At 32.7% G+C, this 19,277-nt stretch overlaps 1 protein-coding gene across 2 annotated transcripts in view; it reads left to right on the forward strand.

Moving 5' to 3' along the window:
- The first annotated feature begins 12,216 nt into the window (after positions 1–12,216).
- The window catches only part of LOC105327152 (uncharacterized), a 29,101-nt gene continuing 22,040 nt past the window's right edge, over positions 12,217–19,277 (forward strand). For both annotated transcript variants that reach the window (XM_011427464.4, XM_011427465.4), the window contains exons 1-2: positions 12,217–12,411; positions 12,522–12,554. In XM_011427464.4, the coding sequence (XP_011425766.1) occupies positions 12,387–12,411; positions 12,522–12,554 (58 nt within the window). In that variant the 5' untranslated portion in view covers positions 12,217–12,386. The remainder of the gene's footprint in view (positions 12,412–12,521; positions 12,555–19,277) is intronic.

Consider the following 19,277-nt stretch of genomic DNA (forward strand, 5'->3'; position numbering starts at 1 on the left):
GAAAATCTACCTGGTAAATAATGAAACCAATCGATCTAACCAAAGCACTGGCAGGTTTTATGTCAAAGACAAACAATGCATTGTACATGCAGCTGTATCATTAGAACACATAGATGTACACAGGTGTACATTTATTTATTATCTGCAGGGGTGTTCCCGAAATTTTCATACGATTTTTCTTTAGAAAGCTCTGAAGACAAGTGTTACAGAAGAAAATTTTAGAACCATCGTAAATAAGGGTGAGAATCAGAGTAGTCTAGGGGATTTCCGAATCTAAATCTTCTTACAAGTACTTATGACATATTGCATGTACACGATAAAACCATATTAATTAAGGTTCCTCGACACACCGAAATGTTATTTTATGGATCAATAGTGAATCTTTTTTGAAGTATGATTCCACACAAGAGAGATCGATATCGGCTATCTGTTAATTTGTAATATTTTTTTGTATTTTTTTTTTAGTGAAATTGGAAAAACTGTTTTGAGGACAAACAGGGTATTTTAGAGCTTAAAACTTGGTGTCAAATAATGTGTTATATGATCGTGAATAAATACATGCCAAAGATCGTGTTTTTTTGTTCAAGCATTTAATTTTTTAATTAAAAAAATATTTCTGAAAATCAAAATTGTAATTCTTTAATATCTTTTGAATCTATGGTTAAAAAATATAAAGAATAACATATAGTCACATGAAGTACTTACTAAACAATGATACTTTACAAAGAAATTGAAACGAAAATGCGAAGTTTTATGGAATTCCATATACGACAGCCAGCTGTCAGCTACCAACTGCTTACTACCTACTGCCAACTTGCTTACTCCTAACTGATTACTGATTACTGCCAATTGCTTGTAAATGGTCTTGTCTCAGAAATAAAGACAGTTTATTTAATGTTTCTGGCTATATTCTAATCTTGTTAAGAAACAGGTCTGGTGCTAGTTATGTTAATGTAATTTAAACAGCCGATATCTCAGTATGTCAGAAATATGATAATTATGATATGAAAACATTATATATGATACATGTATGATTGAAAGATAAGGTTCCCAAAAATTTAAGTTACATAGCCTCATGTAATGTGCTTTGGAGCAATATATAGATTTAGATGCAACATCGTTTTTAAGGCAACTTAAGAAAAATCGTTAGATGAGACTTTTACAAAACCATTTTCAATTGCCTGGATATTTTCAAATATATCAAAATTATTTGTGTCTACATCCTTTGTTATATCATAACAGCCAAATACTTCCGGCCATGGGTTGCTATACGAAAAGGATTGACGACCCGCTGGACAAAGTGTGTTTTGTTTTCTAATTCTATGATTATTTAATGGCTTATCACTCTTACTAGATCTTTATGGATGACAGGAATGAAACAAAGTCTCTGACATTATATATGGATAGCTTCAAACAAATCAAGATCTCCACTATCTGTCATGTCTCTCAAAAGTGGTAAGTTATCACGAGTTAATGTACCTCCACCACATTTATATTCTTTGATTATTGGGAGGACTCCCTGTAAAAACACAGTTTTCCGCAAATTCATTATTATTTTCTTAACGAAGCAGCAAATGGGCAGCTGTCATGCAACAATTTTTTGTCCCTGCATCTACTCTTAAACAAAATGGCATAGTGTGTACCCTTTTTGAAAGACCTATCAATCCCTGCATACTCAAATAAATGACTGCACATGCACTTAACTAAATAAAAAGGTAAAGAAAGCAATTGGCAGTTAGCAGTTGGCAGTAAGCAATAAGCAGTTGGCAGTAAGCAATAGGCAGCTGACAGTTGACTGTCGTTTAAGGAATTCCATAAATTTTTCAAAAAAATTGCTATAATTTATTAAATTTGAACCGATCCAGATTGAAAAAAAATGATCCCGATCAGAATTATTTTCAAATTGAAATTTTACAAAAATGCTGCGGTTTATTCTAATTGAGATGAATTATAAAGTTATTAAATGACCATATCATTTTACAGCTAAAAAACCTGAATTTTTGGCAATAATTGTGGTATATTCTAACTTTCTATGATTTCGTTGGGGGTCAGTTTAATCACAATCGGGATCGGTTCGATATTAAGATTTTCCAAGCTTTCTTTAATTTCACAATTTCGTTTCAATTTTTTGTTAAGATATGATTGTACAGCAATTGTTTAATGCCAGTAACTATGGAATTCCATATACGACAGCCAACTGTCAGCTGCCAACTGCTTACTGCCAACTGTTTACTGCTTACTGCCAACTGCTTACTGCCAAATACTTTCTTTACCTCTTGATTGGGTTAAGCGCATTTGCAGACATTTATTTGAGAATGGTATGGAATTCCATATACGACAGCCAACTGTCAGCTACCAACTGCTTACTGCCAGCTGCGTATTGCCTAATGCTTGCTTTACCTCTTTATTGGGTTAAGCGCATGGACAGACATTTATTTGAGGATGGAGGGATTGATAGATTGATAGCGTTTCTTTTGTTATTTTACACATATTAAACACAAATTAACAACAGCCCCGAATCACTGCATATCATCTGCCATTTTACCTTAAATCACAACTAGCGAGCGAGCTTAGAGTGCCACGCCACTGCATGATCCTACTATCTATATTACCTGATCACGTGACCAGAAACCTATTCGAGTACGTATGAAAACCCACCACGCACATAATTTCAAGTACATTAACTCGTGTTTACTACTTTTAAAAGACATGAGAGATAGTGGAGTTCTTGATTTGTCTGATGCTATCCATATACATGTAAACTGTTTGAGATTTTGTTTCATTCCTGTCATTCAGAATGACATTGAAACAATGATGGACACATGGAATAATCATATATCTAAAAACAAAACACACTTTGTCCATCGGGTCGTCCGTCTTTTTTGTATAGCAACCCAGAAGTATTTGGCTGTTGCGATATGAAAAAGGGTGTATACTTAAACATTAATTCTTGATATATTTGAAAATATACAAGCAACTAAAAATGATTTTGTAATGGGCTCATCCAACCAGTTTTCTGGAATTACGCTAGAAACGGTGCTACATCTAACTATTGACCCCAAGCAAAGTTTTGTTGTAATATGAAATCCTGATTATATTGCTCTGTACGCGATATTGTTATTAGCATCCCCTTGCGCAACTTGCTGCAAACAATTTGCGCTAGGAATGATAGATTATGAGTGACTGTCAATATTATCCATGGCTTTTAAAACGTGTTTTGACCACATTGGCGTGAGCATATTAAATTAAAACTTTACAGTGTAAGGTGTGTGTTTAACATTTATGATTTTATTTTTACAGAGATTATTTTACTCCATTAAACACTAAAAAACGTTATAAGGTTCCTAAAAAGTTTCATAGCCTCGTGCAACGTGCTTGGGAGCAATAGATTTAGATGCAAGATTGTTTCTACAGCAATTTCAGAACACTCGTTAGATGGACAAAGTGTGTTTGTTTTCTAATTCTATGATTACTCCATGTGTCCTGGTTATGTGCGTGATGGGTTTTCATACGTACTCGAATTGTTAATATATGGTTTTTTGTGTAAAATAAAATAAACGCTATCAATCTCTCCATCCAAAGGAATTCCATATACGACTGTCAACTGCTAACTGCTTAATGTGTACTGCCAACTGCTTACTGCCAACGGGTCTTGTCTCAGACTGACTATGTTCCGATCTTTCAAAGAAACAGGCCTGTCAGACTGGTGCTTTATGTTAACCATTTTAAACATCACAGGAGACTACTTACAAAGTTCATGTTTACGGTAGTCATTAAGATTATTGATGGGATACAGGCTCCTAATTTTGCATACACATATAGAGAAAATGTCGTCTGTAGTTTGTGGAAGTAAATGGCTTGAAGGCATCTAAATTAAATTACATGTATGTAGCATACTCCAAGAAGTTATTGGGTTTGTACTGGATTTTACTTGGGTAAGAGTTCGACATCGTTGCCGTGTTGAACAGTGTGGCCCACGAACCGATTGCTCACTGACTAGTCAGTACATATGAACAAGAGTAAAACTTCATTTATAATAATTTTAAATTCCAGCATCGTTGTCCGATGGGTTCCTCAACATCTTTAAAATAAGGGGAGGGATGATTCTATAATCTCCCTCATCTTTGTTTTGGTGGAGGCGGTCTTTATAATTACGTTGTTAATAGAAAAATAGATTAATAGATAAATTTATATAATCCTGAATGCCTACCATTTCTAAATACAGGCCAACTATATGTGTATACACGACTTATGCGATAATTTATGGTAATATTATTCATTTGATAAACAAAGAAAGATAACCTATGGAGTTTCTTGTTCATGTTATTTGCGAAGGAAGGTTTTGCATTGGTTGTCGTTCGTTTTTATCGAAATCTTGTTAGTCTTGCATCAACGTGTTTTAGTGGCCCTATGTCTGATTCGACCACCTAAAGGGACTTGGACATGATTTGACTCAAAATTTTCAAATTTTAATTTTCCATTTTCAATGTTTATACTGATAAATTTAGAAGTTTTTAATGCTATATCAAAATTTGAAAGTCAATAATCAAGTTATAAACAAGATACAGAGTTCATAATTCTTTGTTTTGTAAACAAAGCTCGAATATTGTCATTTTTTTTTTACATATGTGTTGTATTGGTGTAAGTTTCAATCAAATGTATCTATCTTTTGTTGATACTGGTATTTATTAAGATATTGTGTTAGTTTAAATTGTTTTTAACATGTCATTTTGTCTTAGAGATGGTTAATCTCTAAATTACATATTTTGTAAACTGTTTTTAACATGTCATTTTGTCTAAGAAATGGTTAATTTCTAAATTACATATTTTATAAACAACTATAAGACTCGACTCGCTTTGTTTACATAACAACCAATTCTTACCTTAGTATCTTGCTTGTAACTTGACTTTTACATTCAATATTTTGGTCAATCATTTAAAATGCACCAGTAAACCATTTTATATAAAAAATAAAAATAATTTTTTTGATCTCAAATCGTGTCCAAGTCCCCTTAATTAAGGTCAGACGCGATGTATCTTCCATTTTTATACCCCCTCTCGTAAGGAGAGGGGGTATACTGTTTTATTATACCCCCTCTCCTAAGGAGAGGGGGTATACTGTTTTACCCCTGTGTGTCTGTCTGTCTGTCTGTCCGTCTGTCCGTCCGTAACAAAAATTTCTGTCGCATTTATCTCAGCAACTATTTATCGCAGATGCTTGAAATTTTTACACAGTGTTTCTTTAGGCATGCCATATCGTGGGATATATTTTTGTACCAATCGGACGTCAACTTCCTGTTAAATGACGACTTTGCTTATTTTTTAACCAAAATTTTCAAACAAATTTCCGTCAAAGATTTCTCAGCAACTATTTATCGCAGATGCTTAAAATTTTAACACACTATTTGTTTTGGCATGCCATATTGTGGGATATATTTTTGTACCAATCGGACGTCAACTTCCTGTTAAATGAGTACTTTGTTTATTTTAGCCAAAATTTTCAAACAAATTTTCCACAAAGATTTCTCAGCAGCTATTTATCGCAGATGCTTGAAATTTTAACACACTATTTGTTTAGGCATGCCATATTGTGGGATATATTTCTGTACCAATCGGATGCCAGCTTTCTGTTAAATGTCGACTTTGCTTATTTTGCATATTCACATCAGGGCGGGGGTATCACTATAGTGAGCATTGGCTCACAGATATCTTGTTGTTTTTTTAAATTTTCCTATCTCCACAATGTGAATATTTCTTCTAAGTATTTCCATAATCATATTTTTGTTATATGATACTTTTTTATTTAGATGTAAGCTGTTAATTGATAATTTATAAACTTGACTTTATTTATTAGCGTTCAAATGCATTTTGCATGCTGTTTTTAGAAAAATTATAAATATTCTAGCTCCGAAAATAGCCTGGTAATGTACCCTGAATTTTTGGGAATTAACAGGTTTGAATGTTAATAAATAAGGAATAGTATATCAAGGAAAATCATATAAAATTAATAAACGTCTTGATTGTCCTTAATCCTCGATAAGATGATATTGGCTGGTGAGGCTTCCAAAGTGGAACAGAGCAAGAGGTGGGATAAAATGGATGTACGATGATGTTCTGCTGTTGATGACGCCAGTTCCGTCGATCTGTAGCCCACAGTAAGCGTTTCTGAAGGTGTTTAGGTGTGAGGATAACACCTTTGACTGGACTGTGACATGCAAGGTTATTAGTTGCTAACCTACGACGAATGATATTACAGCTTACAGGTCTCTGATGAATTCCTACTGTCTGTCGGGCTGTTAGATCATGTAAATGATGACGAAGGCTGTACCTAGTCTGACGCTGCATTATAACTCTCCGGCGACCGCTACTATGGTTACGACCCGAGACCTTGACCTTTGCTTGATATCACGAATACTTCCGGTTTGTTTGAATTTCGCACAGAGATTCCGGATTGTTTTAGGATGACGATGGATACAGAAGATAAAAATCATGTTAAAATAACCTTTTTCTTTGTATTGCTTATTATATAGAACCATTCTAACAAGACCTTGGACTTTCGGTTGGACGTAGCTATCTATTACTTGCGTCAAAACAAGTTAAAAATGACGCAGTTTCAAGCGAAATATGCACCAATTGCGTAGTCTTAGCTCAAAAGCTAGACAAATCTTGTAGATTTCAAAGAGCCATGGCTGAGTGGCTGACAATGAAATAGACAGACCTACGCAACATTGCTGTTTGACACATCTACCGAAAGTCCAAGCTCTTGTTAAAATGGTTCTAAAACAATATCGAGGACAAAATAACAGTGAGTACAACCTTCTTTGGGAACATTCCAGACATCAACATTACAACGGCCTTGGCTCTTTCCGCAATGACCATTTTATTAAAGAGAAGACATATCAGTTAGGAAATGTTGAAAATTTCGCATTTTGTTGTTGTTGTAATTTTAGAATTATTCCATTCATTACGGTAGAAGTTTTGCTGAGTGTAGTAATGAACAGTTTGTAAGCACAGCTGCTCTTGAACCGCTGCACGGAAAATAGTAAAACTGTGCAGGCATTTAGGACACAAATCGTAGATTTGCATATTAGCATAAAATAGACAGGCCTACGTCACATTGCTGTTTGACACAACAACCAAGCTCTTGTCAAAATGGCTCTAAGCGTCTCTTGCATATAGAGCCGTTTTAACAAGAGCTTGGACTTTGGGCAGTACGTGAAAAACTCCGATTTGATGCAGGCGGGTCTACTCATGGTTAACTGTTCAGTCATTGGCTAAAATAAATATGAATGCATTAAACGCAATGACACTCGTCCTACTTCATCCACGACTCTATATTTCGTTGAAACAGTGTCAATTTTACACAACAGACCAGATAATGGCAAACAACTATTTCCGGTTTTGATAGTCTATATATGAATATTCATGAGCTTCTTTTAGCGAATCAGGAGAAAGAAGATCAATATTTGACAGCTTGTTTTGATGCGATAGTAACATCCCACCGAAAGTCCAAGCTCTTGTTTATTAAACAGTCATTCTTGTTTATATGACTCCATTTTGAAATATTACTGTCGCTGATGTTAAGATCGTTTTTTTTATAAAGTAATGGGATAAAATTATACTCGATTGCAGAAAATGATTTTAGGGGTTAACATTCAATTTATATAGAATAAATCGCCGTTATATTTGAAATGCATTTTCATTATTTGAACAGCCGAATGGTATTAAAGTATTTGCCTCTCGTCAATATTTATTTTAATCAAGGATTGATAAAACTTGTCGCAATATAAGCATTAACAAGCGTTACCATAACATATCTCCATGGGAACTAAGCTAATAAAATCAAGTTTTATCTGAATATATCTATTTGTTAGGCATTTTTAAGTATATGATCCGTTTATACTAAATGGCATTTGCATTGTTCAAAAACATGGCGTCTATCCGATTATTTTCACTGTCTTATGATAAAGGATTAACAAGCGATTCTCTAAATAATCCCACCCTATATATATATATATCTTCTGGATAGTTGTATAGTTTATGTTTTGACAATGTTCAAACTGAATTAAAAAAAAAAAGAACAATAAAATAAATTATTTTTGTTAACAAGTGTTACCGTTAACAAGCGTTGCTATTCTTTATTTACGAAACGACTCTAACTAATCAGGAATTTTTCAAATAACTTGGCACCTATGACGTAACAATAAAGTTTACAAACACGATTAAAGACTTTTTTCAAGTTTATATCTTAAAGTATATATTCGATCATCGATCATATATATAAACATATAATGTTTGATTTTTTTTGACAATGCACATAATGAAGTACATGTATACACGAAAACAAATCATAATAACGACATATATTGGAAGTTTTGTATTTTGGGGGGGGGGGGGGGGGTGTAAAAATATGCAATGACTCGAAGAATTTCTTAATGAAAAGTAATGGTAACGGATGTTAAGGAGCTTTGTCGTATTGTTTCAAGAAGTTATACTGGCTTCATCACACAGAGATACAGGCAAAATGTTGTTCATTGTTTATATAGCAAAAGACACATTTCAATATTAATCTTTGTACAGTGATATGTAATTTATCAAACCATGAAAAGTTTATTGAATGAAAAATTTAAAATTGGTCACGGTGCATGTGCGGATATTGAGGAGAGGGGGTGGGTGGTTGGATCACACATAAAAAATTAAAATGTCCACTATTTAAAAATAAATTTTCCTTAAAATAGGCCAGGAATCTCCCTCCCCGGCAAACATTGATATCCCTCTGAACACCCTCTTCCCCCCAGCCGAAATAAATTCTGAGTCCGCTCATGTTCGAGATTGAAAATGTCATGTAAATTCGTCTATAGACCTAATATTTTCACACCAAAATGGTGAAATAAATAAAAATATCTATATATAATATGAATGTAAGTAAAGGAGTGAAATGAACCTGCTTTCACTAAACATTAATTTATTATTATTATTATTTTCTCTATGTTTCTTTATACAGCGGAAATACAACCGTCGTGAGAAAAATCATGGACATATTTTAAAACAAATATGTCTATATGAAAAGGGAAAGGAAAAGTAAAATTTTACAAGTTTTATAATTTCTCTGTCAATTGCCATTAATTTGACAAACAAGTAATTTCTATTAATTAGCACTATTGAATTACTTAATATTCTGTTCTCTATCTTTCAATTTTGTACCAATCTTTTAATCTAATTTTTTTTTTATCAAAGTGAACAAAATCCTTTCAAAGATATTTTAAAAATACATAATTTGCTTTTAAAACTTAAAGGCAACTATATTGAATAAATGATCATTAAAAGATTTTAATGTGTTCTGGTGTCGATAAGCAAATTTGCCTTAATCTCATTCGTGCTGCACATTCAATATTTTTGCAGTTTTATAAAAAAAATTGTCCTTGCTTTTCAAGGTTTCAGTGATAAATTTCTTTACAATCAAAATTAATATATAGAATTAGTGAATCTTTTGACAATTTATTTATTGGTGGAATAAAACACCGCTTTAACAAGAGTAACTGTGACCCCCCCCCCCCCCCCCCAAACACACACACAATGCAAAGAATCGGAGCTAGATTTGTAAATACAATAGGTATTTTGGAATAATTTTCAGGAAAAACCATAATAGATGATGTTATTTTGGAAAACCAAATTAGTAAAAACAGTCTGGCAAACTTCATTTTTTAACAACATTACCAGTGTGATGGACTAGCAATTCTGAGAATGACTGTAAAATGATTCTAATGTGAAATAAATTGGAAGGGGGGGGGGGGGAGAAAAACTTAATTCATAATTATATCTAATCATGCAGTAATACACCTGTAATGTAAGACATCCCCTAATGATCGAATTTCATAAAACTTTAAAAGAACATGTACTTGAAGTCCATTAGGGAGTTTCTTTACTGTAGTTTTCAAACACACGCAAAACAAACAAAAATCAAGTCCTCCAAATTAATTCTTTGCGACTATCGATTAAGTTAAATTATACATTTGACATCCATTTCTTGAAGTTCCAAGTCATGATCGACATTAAGATCAAACAAGTCTAGATACCTAAAAAATCTGACAAGTCGACATAAATATCTGACAACTGATGACAGATATATATGCCACCTTAGTTTTGGACTTACAAATTTGTTCAATGTACTGGTACTTTATAAAATTGTAAATGAATGATAAGACCGCGGAACATTAACTTGCAAGATTGGAAATATACAGCTTACGTCATTTTCACTTTTTACAGTCAAAACATTTGAAATGGGCGGGAACAAATTGACACGGACGTCTGAGAAAACATTGCATCGAAACTGTAGCTATAGGAAATGTATTTTCAATCCACCTCAGCATTTCTAACTTGCTAAATAATTTAAAGCGATCGAAAATCATTTTAATTAGTATCAGAAAAGCGGCTGAAAAACATTTTATTTCATCAGTAAGTAAATAATCAGCAAATGTGAAAAGATACCAATTTGGAGATATTATACGAAGGGCAAAGCATTGTCCGATGACATTTTATATATTCTATTATTGGATATAATTTTAATCTTATAAATGGGAACTTTGATTGTTCTCTGTGAATAAACCCCGTTTCAACTATGGCCCCACTTGATTTCAGACTTGTGACGACTGATTCTCTGAAGTCATCGGACAATGCCTTGCCTTGCGTATTATATTTGCTGATTATATACCATGATATACTTATTTGGTGAAATAATTTTTATTTTCAATCACTTTGCTGATACTAAATAAAATGTTTTTCGATCGCTCTAACTAACATGTATATACATGTAGCAAGTTAGAAATGCCAAGGTGGATTCAAAATACATTTCCTACATAACTACATGTACAGTTTCAATCCAATGTTTTCTCAGGCGTCCGTGTCAATTGGTTCCCGCCCATTTCAAATGAGTGAAATTGACGTACGCTGTATACTTCCAATTTCCAATCTTGCCAATTAATATTCCGCGGTCTTAACACAATACGAAAGATAAACCTATTTAATAGTCGACCTAGAAGTTTATATACAGTGACTATTTTTTATGCCAAAAGTATATCTATTTTTATAATTAAAAAAACTGTTTGTTTAAACTGCATGGTTTAAATTTCCTTTATCGACAGGGTATATTTCTACAGTCATTGCTCATCAGCAATCACATATATCTTAAATGTTACTATATGTAAAAAACAAAAAAAAAAAAAAAGAAAAGAAAAGAAAGGTATAGTAATTGCTTAATCTCTAGTAATTGTCTAGTAATTGCAAGGTTCCGCTGTCTTTCTATAGAATGCGTGTACAGGCGATGCGTAGGGTGTTCTTAACTTTAAGATAATCAAAAGCATTGATGAAATTAACAATCATCTGTTGACCTTTTGAGACTGTACAATATTAACTTACATAAAAATGATACTTTTAATTATCTATCCGTTTTTCGCCTTTTTAGCTAATTATTGGATAGTACATCCACAATACACTAATTAAAGTGTCCTATGAGTTGAAGAGGGAAACTTTTTGGGCGGCTGACCTGACAAACTGCTCTATACTGTTAGTATTAGCTTAATTATTATTTACATTGTTTGTTATTAATTTTAAAAGTGATTCAGAGTACCCAAAATGACTCTAAAAAATATTTAAATCTTTGAGAACTGATTTTATTTAGACTGATGAGATCTATATGGTGGTCTCGATCAAGAAATTAGTAAATTAAAAAGAGCATATAGCCTACTGAATAGAAATCATTGTACCTTTATGAAAATTGAAAATTGAATTGTTGATTTTTTTGGGATATCGATCGATGGAAAACAGACAATGTATAATAGCAGAGACATAAATAACAATAATAATGTTATTTATGTCTCTGATAATAGTTATGTAAATTCAAGATATACGTGCATAGTTTTAGAGAGAGAGAGAGAGAGAGAGAGAGAGAGAGAGAGAGAGAGAGAGAGAGAGACTAGCTAGGCATCAATCTGTTTTTAGTTAAAATCATGTCCAAATACTAAAGACTTCATTTTACCGCGTTATAATAAAATAATTCAGTAATGAAATTCAATATTAGACCTCTCAACTACATCCCATCATGTATATACTATAAATAGCTTTGAAATTTATTTTTAATACTGGTAATACACAACATGCGTATTGTTGCATGTTGTGACCTAATTTTAACGCACTGCAGACAGAGGCTTGACAGCCGTCTTACAAGTGCGCAGACAGACGAGTGCGCACGAAGCCACAAGTTATGGCGCTAGAGTGAGACCATGTCTGCTTGTGTGCGGCGATTGTTTGGATTGATAATGCACTTAAATGTAGGACATGTAATGCATGCATCTTCTCCATGACATAGGAAGGTTTTTATCTTCCCCGACATGCTTTTTTGTTTTGGCCTGTTTGGTAGGTAGCACTTTCTATCTCACTTCCGGTCATTTTCACCCTAACTTCCTGCAGACTTTTCTAATAAAAAAAGTGTATGTTGAAAATATATAATTTGCTTCTTCTTTCAGCTCTTCTATTATATAATACAGTCGTAGCTAACGGTAAGTGATTATTTCTAAATTATTTACTTAACCACTCTATGTAAAGTTCAAAAGTTTGTTTATAATCTCTATTTCGAGACGGTAAATAAAAACCCAGACAGCCGTAGTCTTGTCTGTGTCACTTGCTCAATGTCAGACGAAGAAAAGGAGAGGTAGGTTGATTTGTCAAAGGTACAGTCTGCTATAAATCTTGAGTTTGCAACATGATATTATTTATGAAATAAGTTGTTTTCTTGTGTGAAAAAAAAACCCGAATTTAAAACACAATTTTTTAAGGAGGTCACCATGACGTCGTCTGCTACGGTAATATAGGTCCAGACTTTTAACATGCAGGTCGTCTGCTTCTGCTGTGGTTTAGGGCGTTAAAGTCTGAGACTGGACATAAAGCTCAAAATGGTATATTAATGTAAATTTAGAGATTGTATTAATTTATTTGTGTAACATCCATGTAAACGGTTTTATTTAAAATATATCTTTTAATCATTTGTTGAAGGTAAAAAAAAGTTATTTTTTATGAGTTATAAATTTTGATTTACAGATGTTAGACTTAAGTTATGTAAAATAGAGATGCATTTTGCATTGGCAACTTGATATGTTAAACAAAACTTGCAAGATGGTAATTTAGGTTATCAATAAATTTGATTACAAAATGTGAGTAACTTGATCAATTTTATGAATATATTTACGTGGAATTTAATTTTTAAAGCATTATATTTTTAATTAAAATCTCCAATGTTGTTAATACATTTTTGTTCCTTGAGATTAAGTTTGCATAATATAGATCTGATGCTGATGCTATAAGTATTATTGCCTCTTTCTACTGACACAGACAGTGGAGGGAGTTATGAGTTGTTGTTGGATTTGATGGAATAAAACAAAGTGGTCATTTTAGCATTGATTCGGAATATAATTTCACAAATATTCCTTGCTCCTCATTGTTGGAATAAAGAAAGATAGTTTGCATTTTGTTTAATTAATATAATCTTTTTTATTTAACTTTTCACTAATCAATGGTTCAGTATAACTGTCATTAAAGCGACATTTGTAATCCTACAGCTTCTGAACTAGATAATGCACAAGGTAGGGGAGGGGTGAGACAAGGGGGGTGGGGTTTGTCATAGTTTTGGATATCAAGGTAAGAGTGGACAGGGTGTGGAAACCTCTCAGTTGTACACCTTTTTGTTAAGACTCTGGCATATACTTTCAAATATATACACATCATAGGTACCTCAAAAACATTTCTTTTTAAAAGTAAAATGGTTTGCTTATTTATAGATATAAAAGGGTTTATAGCAGTAATATATTTTTGAGAACTGTGCATCTGCACAATTTTCTGTCTATAATTCTTGCAAAATGAATACTTTTTTTTGTATGCATGTGCATCATTCATTTAAAAATATGCTTCAAATTCGATTCTCATTCAGTAAATTATAAAAAGGATACTGAAAGCATGTGATATGAATTTGTTTGTAATTTGAAATAAAGTAAGGCGCATCAACTAAAGAAATACCTCTCAAACCCCCTCCCCTTTAAAAACACCAAAAACAAAATAAGGGAAAAGAAAAAGAAATGAAGGAGAAAAGAAAAACCAGTTCTGTTATGATAAACTAATATAAATGCATGTACACAAATTTGTATTCTGTAGAAAAATAATTATGTTTTAAAAGTTTGATAATGGATTTAAGTTTGTTGTTTAATGAAAATTTGATTTACTGTAATTTTACATGACAAAAATTAAGCAATAATTGTTTTTATAATTTTTATTAAAAAATATTTTCTTTATTAATTTTGTTAAAATAAGGAATTTTGACCCAAATTCGAGCCATATAGAACAAAGCCAGGATCTTTTCTAAAGAGTTTAGTTTTTACAAGCTGAATTAAAAGGTGAACAACATTGGATTGAACACTATATATCAAATGTAATATATCACATGTTTTTCCATGTTGTACAATTAATATTTTCATAATGTTATATAATTTCCAAATTTTCAAAACAAGTTTATAAAACTACTTCATGCAAGGTAGAAATAAGCTGTAAAAACATATTTAAATTTCCTAGAATAACTTAAACATATCAAAATTAGTGTGCAAGAACTGTATTTCTTGTACCATGCAAGAATAAGAATAAAAGGCATTGCACTATATCTAAAGACTGCATGTGTACTTCAGAGTTCAATTTTAGAAAAGGGCTTGATGGGTAATGAACCTATTATGATATTATCACTGATAATGAATTCAACATGATTATAAAATGCATTCAAGTAAAGATGCTCCCAGGCCATCAGGTTTTTTTAGATGCACTTCTAGGTCAAATCGCCTGTGTCATATCAATCAAGTGTGTTAAATTGGGTCAGAGTTGAGGTGTGCTATAGATGTGTACAGATTAAATCATCTTGATTGGTTTATATGTGATGCAATTATCTCTAGGCTGTTGCCCATGAATGCAGATTCCTGTGCAAGTGCAGACATATGAAAACTCTTTGGATAAAACAGCCAGACTGATTTCATTTTATGAATAGAAGCATGTGCTAATCTTGCTTTTTGAGTACTTGGCGTCATATTTTCAAATGAATGAATTGATATGCATTTCACACTCAGGTGAATATTTCGTGCTACAACAGGACTGTGAAACAGTACCTGTCCCTGTATTTTGATAGTGTTCTATTGTAGTGTGGTTCAGTTTGCAAAATTTAGGATTTTTGCATATTTATCCATGTATGCATCTGTTTTATTGGGTAATTGTTTGATAATTCTTTTAGTTGCTGAATTAAAAAAATCTGAGTTTTAAAAGTAAGGCTTAGGATTTTAAGTACACTCATACTGTACATGTATATATAAATAAACAGGTATTTGACTTCATTTGGATCTTTAATTACCTAACTTTGTAGAATTCACTTCAGTATATCAGGGTTTACCTGATAGTTATGGGCTTATGACATATGCACATTTTTAGCATCAACAGCTGTTCACAAACTGTCACAATAGCAATACTACCCTGGATCCTTTTTACAGAGGCTGTATCATATTTTTTTAACCCCTGAAAGTCTGTCACATACCACATAACTTAAATTGAAAATCTTTCAAATGTAAAATAGTTCAATTCATTTGTCATATATACTAGGAAAATCCGAAATATGTTATATTTTTGAATCATCTAAAAAATAAACACCCAAAACCAATAAGTGTACTTTGAAGTGTAATAAATCATATGATTAGTGATTAAATGGCTTTAATAAGTGTCGAAATAGCCCCCCCCCCTCTCTCTCTCTCTCTCTCTCTCTCTCTCAAAAGAGTCTTTAGATTTTTTTTCTTAAAGAGAAGAGATGCTTGTTATCCAGTACATTGTACTTGTATTGTAATTGACCACATAGTCCAGGTCAAAAGTTGAAGCTAGCTCTTGAACATAACTCCTATAAATGAGAAAAGGCAGAAAAATCTTCCACCACATAGTTTCCAATTATGTTTGACCATATTCTAGCATTTTTTAGTGGATTAGAATGACATCTGTGAAATGAATGTGCATTCTAACATGCATAGATATTTGGTACCTGTGAAGACGTCCTGCTGAATGGCTTTAGAGATACCAGGAAATGAATGTCTGACTGGCCACCACCCAAAAAGTTTGTAATTACTGCTCAACATGTCAATACATACATTTTGAAAACAAATGAATATTTTATGCTTTACAGAGTAATAAACTCATTTTTCATCAGCCAGATGGTTTTCCCACAGAAATCTTAGGTTGAAATGAAATTAAGGTTTGTTGCATTCTTGCATGCAGATTAATCAGAATTCTTTTGTTTGAAATAATATCCAGCTTTATATGTGAGCATATTGGAGAATTTGGCTGCAGAAGGAAGTAAATGGTGCATGTGCAGCCTTCCTTATTGATGAGCAGCATTGCTGACAGACTTATCTTCCAAGTTGGATATTGGTTAGACAGTGACAGACGTTGTACCTGACTGGTCGATGACTATCTTGTTACAGTCGTCTGACAGCTTTATGCTAATCGTCAGACGGCTGATTTAGATCCTGTGTCCAATCTCATGGAAGAAAATTAGTCTTTGCAGTATTTATTGAGGGGGGAAAGAGAAAGAAAGGGGGAAAAGAAGGAAATTGATCAATTAATGAGAAAACAATTAAAGAAAGAAAGAGTAGCGAGTCTGGTGACAGTTGCTAATAGGCATGATGTTCAAGTAGTTGCAGTAAGTTGGTTGAAAAATGACAAGAATACTTATCTCCAGGTAAGTTTTATTTGTATTCAAGCCCAGGGTTGGGTCTAAAAATGGAAGCAGACTGATTGAATTGTCTTGCAATAACCTTGAGGCCCCCTCTTTGTTGACTGATCAGATTTGGAGAGGATCAAATTGCATGGAGATATGACCATTTTGAGTGATTGTTAAGTGCAATGTGTGGGTCAATCTGAGGTCACGGTTTGAGTTTCTAACCTTGCAGCGTGGTCATTTTTTGTGTAAATGCTCCTTAAATACCAAACAGGTGAGGTTGGTTTTTGAGTGCTTTTCACTCCAAGTACCAGTAGTAATATTCCTTGTTAACTGGGTCACTGGAATGAATTGTGGGATAGGAACTAGAATTTTTGTAACCTAGCTGGGTATTCTTTTGAATTTATTCAATTTAAAATATTGTTTTAAACTAGATAAAATTTATGTCCTATATGAAATACCACAAGTAATTTTTCACAGTTGTTAATTGCACTGAATGAATGGAGATTTCTCTGTGACAAATGAATGTTGTGTCAAAGTCCTGTTCTTGTTCCCAGTTCATATATTTATGCAATTAATGATGTAACAGTTGGTAAAAAAAAAATCTGGAATGCATATTTGAATTCTTGTCTAGACCTTGTCTGAGTGTAGTGATTCACTGAGGATTGAAGGGGGGAATATGAAAGTATGACATAGTACGTGTCTTGTGCACAACTGCAATTATAAAAATTGTCAAAATTACTCTTAACTAGTTGGTGTGGCTAAGCTCTGCTCATGCACTGGAGATAAAATGGTTACATTATATGCAAGATAAAGAAAGATTGTGTCTATTAAGAAGCAGTGTTTGATTAGAACCTGCAGAAAATCTTGCTCAAAATCATGATCCTGGGATAAAAAAAAAAAATGTATCCCATTGACCCCTGATAAAGCTCGGGCATATCTCCAGTTAAACAAAAAATGTCTGGAAGTATAATCTCTATAAATATCCTCTTCTCGTTAAAATAGACCAAGTTTGGTCTGGTGACGTTCCAACCCACAAGGCAGTTTGAAAAAACAAACAAAAGACATTGACTGTTGTCTGTTACTGTCTGGTAGCACTGGGTCAATTGGCTTTTGGTTCCTTTGTCTGGAACTAAAGGATATAGGTCACTATTTAATATACCACAAAGATTTTTTGGTTTAGTAAATCGCATTGAACTTTAAAAGAAAATATTTATGGAATGACTTTAAGGAACAGCAAAGATTAATAAAGATGAATAAATTTGGGAATTTTAATCTGTTCCATGATAAGGATGAAGCTTCACTTAATTTGGGGACTTAAATCAAATTTTCCTTTTATTTTCCTGAGAGTTGCTGTTTAATTCATGCAATTCAACTTGCTGAATTATATAATAGTTGGGTGGAGTTTAATACGTCTTAAATTACGGTGTAGAATATATAATTAGAAATTCAATTTTTGGTTAGCCAGGCCCTATCTAACTTTATGAAAAATGCATTGCGGCTTGAATTCTGTATGCCATTGACTTATTTTTTCTTGTTTCTGATCTCTTCAAATTCAGATATCCTATTATTTCATAGATTTCTAATATTGATCTAAATAGCCATGGCAATATAATGCTCACATTTTTCTTTCTGACTGCACATTGACAAAGTATCAGTTTTCATTAAAAATCCAAAAATATAAAAAAAAAATCCGTCTGAATTATACGTTATTTATCATGTATTCTTGGTAAGCGTCAGGAGGTCAGTACAGGTATTGCAGTAGCAGACGCACATGAATTGTGTTACATGCAACTGTATCCGGCGTTGTTGCGTAATTTCCCTCTCTTTAAAGCTGATTCATTCTCCTGGAGGGATAGTGAATGAGAATACACAGTCTGGTCCACAAAATGAGATACATGTACTAACATAATGCATGGATGAATTGAGAGAGAGAGAGAGAAAGAGAAAGAGAGAGAATATTGTAAACTTTTATTTGTATATTCTTTGATGAAGAATTCTTCGTGTAACGTAGTATAATCTTTAACTTGTTTACATTCCGAGAGGTTAATTTTTTTTATCGTCCTAGTAAAATTAATGTTTTGTTGTTGATTTTCAATTTTTTATACTGTTTTGCTTTAAATTAATCAGTGTTTATGTCCTGAAAAACATGACTGAAAAGAACCAATTTTGTCACATAATGTCTATTGCTTTTTCAAATTTTTAAGATTTCCAGGGTTTCTAAAATGTGTGCTTTACTGATCATCTTTTAAATTTGAATGATTTCACTTTAAAACAGATAATAACTTCAATAAGCGGAGGCAAAAGGGGATTTTGCACCATTTCAATGATCAGAACTAGCAACTACAAATTTCTACTGTGGAATCATGTAAATAGATGGAGATAATTTTTGTGGATTGTCAATCATTTTAAAGTTTGTTGGGATGAAATATCATGGGTTTGCTGATATGTAAAATGAATAAAGACTCTGAAATCTGTGAAAATTGAACTGCCATGAATA

This window comes from Magallana gigas, chromosome 3, assembly GCF_963853765.1.
Source record: "Magallana gigas chromosome 3, xbMagGiga1.1, whole genome shotgun sequence".
In the NCBI taxonomy this organism is placed as follows: Eukaryota; Metazoa; Mollusca; class Bivalvia; order Ostreida; family Ostreidae; genus Magallana; species Magallana gigas.